The sequence below is a fragment of the Austrofundulus limnaeus genome, unplaced genomic scaffold, assembly GCF_001266775.1.
Source record: "Austrofundulus limnaeus strain Quisiro unplaced genomic scaffold, Austrofundulus_limnaeus-1.0 Scaffold2144, whole genome shotgun sequence".
Taxonomy (NCBI): domain Eukaryota; kingdom Metazoa; phylum Chordata; class Actinopteri; order Cyprinodontiformes; family Rivulidae; genus Austrofundulus; species Austrofundulus limnaeus.
The window spans coordinates 23,434-25,364 of NW_013954546.1; the positions used below are offsets into that span (position 1 = coordinate 23,434).

Here is a 1,931-nt window from a genome sequence, read left to right on the forward strand (position 1 = left end):
TAACCATGTCTAACCATGTCTAACCATGTCTAACCATGTCTAACCATGTCTAACCATGTCTAACCATGTCTAACCATGCCTAAACCATCTATGGAAGGAAGCTCCAGTGAGAGCGGAGCTCTCTGTTTCCTAGAACTGTTTCCTAATCCTGAGTTCCCAAAGTGGGTGCCCCCAGGGGGCGCTATGAGGGCCTCAAAAGTCTGGATGGTTTTCTGTTTTCTTTTTAACTTCTTTTAACTTCAGATCTGTCAGTTGAACCTGGACATGTTTGGTATCAATAGAAAGCTAAGAATCTTGGCTAAAAGCTCATAAAAACTATATTTATATTCACCAAACATATTTCAAACAACAAACAGTTTAATCAGAAAGTAAACAAACTGTACAAAATGGCATATTTGCAAATCTGTAAATATACTACAACAAATCTGTGAAAGAAACATTTTTACTTCAATTTTATACAACATGTCAAAACAGATACCAAAATAAGTTATAAAGTGGGTTGAAAGGTTTTGTTACATACAATTTCTCAATATTTTATATAATACTGCATATAAGGTGACAAAATAAATGTTTGGATAATTTTTCGAAAGAACAAACATTCAATAAGAAGTCTMTTAAGGCAGGTAAAAATAAATAAATAACTTTTGATTATAAAAACAAGATTTGTTAACATTTGTTAACATTTATTTATTAATTTGCTGTTCCATTTTATTTCAGTGGTTCAAGTCCTCAGTTCCCATGACGTCATTTTCAAACAGCTGGCAGGTTTTTAAATCTAAGCCCCGCCTTCCTGCCGAGCTGACCCCGCCCACCGTCAGCAGTCAGACGTGCGAGGCGGTGAGAGCGGCTGTGGGACTCTGGGGTCCACAAACAGGTTCGAGTCAGACTGAAACTGATCCAGGACCTTCTGGGACCGATTTTAAACAGAGGAACTCATTCTACCGGGTCCAGGAGGACGGTCCGGTCCAGTCCAGTCCGGTCCGGTCGGTGGGGAGGAGCGGGACACAGATGCTGCTCCAGTCCGACTCAGAGCTCCGCTCCGTCGGCCTGCGAGGCTTGTGATGCCCGGCGGGAGGTCTCCACCCAGAGCCGACAGCAGCAGCTGGAGGCCGGGCAGCCGCTGCTGATGATGTGCTGCTTCGGTCCGGATCATCATGGCGACCGGAACCGGAACCATCATGTTAAAATGCGTCGTGGTGGGAGACGGAGCCGTGGGCAAGACATGTCTCCTGATGAGCTACGCTAACGACGCGTTCCCCGAGGAGTATGTCCCCACCGTGTTTGACCACTATGCAGGTGAGGACATGTGTCCAACACAGGTGAGGACATGTGTCCAACACAGGTGAGGACATGTGTCCAACACAGGTGAGGACATGTGTCCAACACAGGTGAGGATGCGTGTCCAACACAGGTGAGGACATGTGTCCAACACAGGTGAGGACATGTGTCCTCAACCAACACAAGTGAGGACATGTGTCCAACACAGGTGAGGACGTGTGTCCAACACAGGTGAGGACGTGTGTCCAACACAGGTGAGGACATGTGTCCAACACAGGTGAGGACACGTGTCCAACACAGGTGAGGACATGTCCAACACAGGTGAGGACACGTGTCCAACACAGGTGAGGACATGTGTCCAACACAGGTGAGGACACGTGTCCAACACAGGTGAGGACGTGTGTCCAACACAGGTGAGGATATGTGTCCAACACAGGTGAGGACGCGTGTCCAACACAGGTGGGGACGTGTGTCCAACACAGGTGAGGACACATGTCCAACACAGGTGAGGACATGTGTCCAACACAGGTGAGGACATGTGTCCAACACAGGTGAGGACGTGTCTCAGTGGACATCCCAAGTCTGTCTCCAGTTTCTTTTGATGTCTTTTGCTATATTTGAACCAATTATATGTCTTCTATAAAGCACGGGGG

General features: G+C 47.0%; 1 protein-coding gene across 1 annotated transcript; it reads left to right on the forward strand.

Moving 5' to 3' along the window:
* Positions 1 to 623: 623 nt before the first annotated feature.
* Positions 624 to 1,295, forward strand: LOC106537133 (rho-related GTP-binding protein RhoQ; the record flags this gene model as incomplete). The annotated part of the gene is given in 1 exon segment (XM_014034503.1): positions 624 to 1,295. A coding segment is annotated over 1 exon segment (141 nt), but the record flags the coding sequence as incomplete, so codon positions are not given.
* Positions 1,296 to 1,931: the final 636 nt, after the last annotated feature.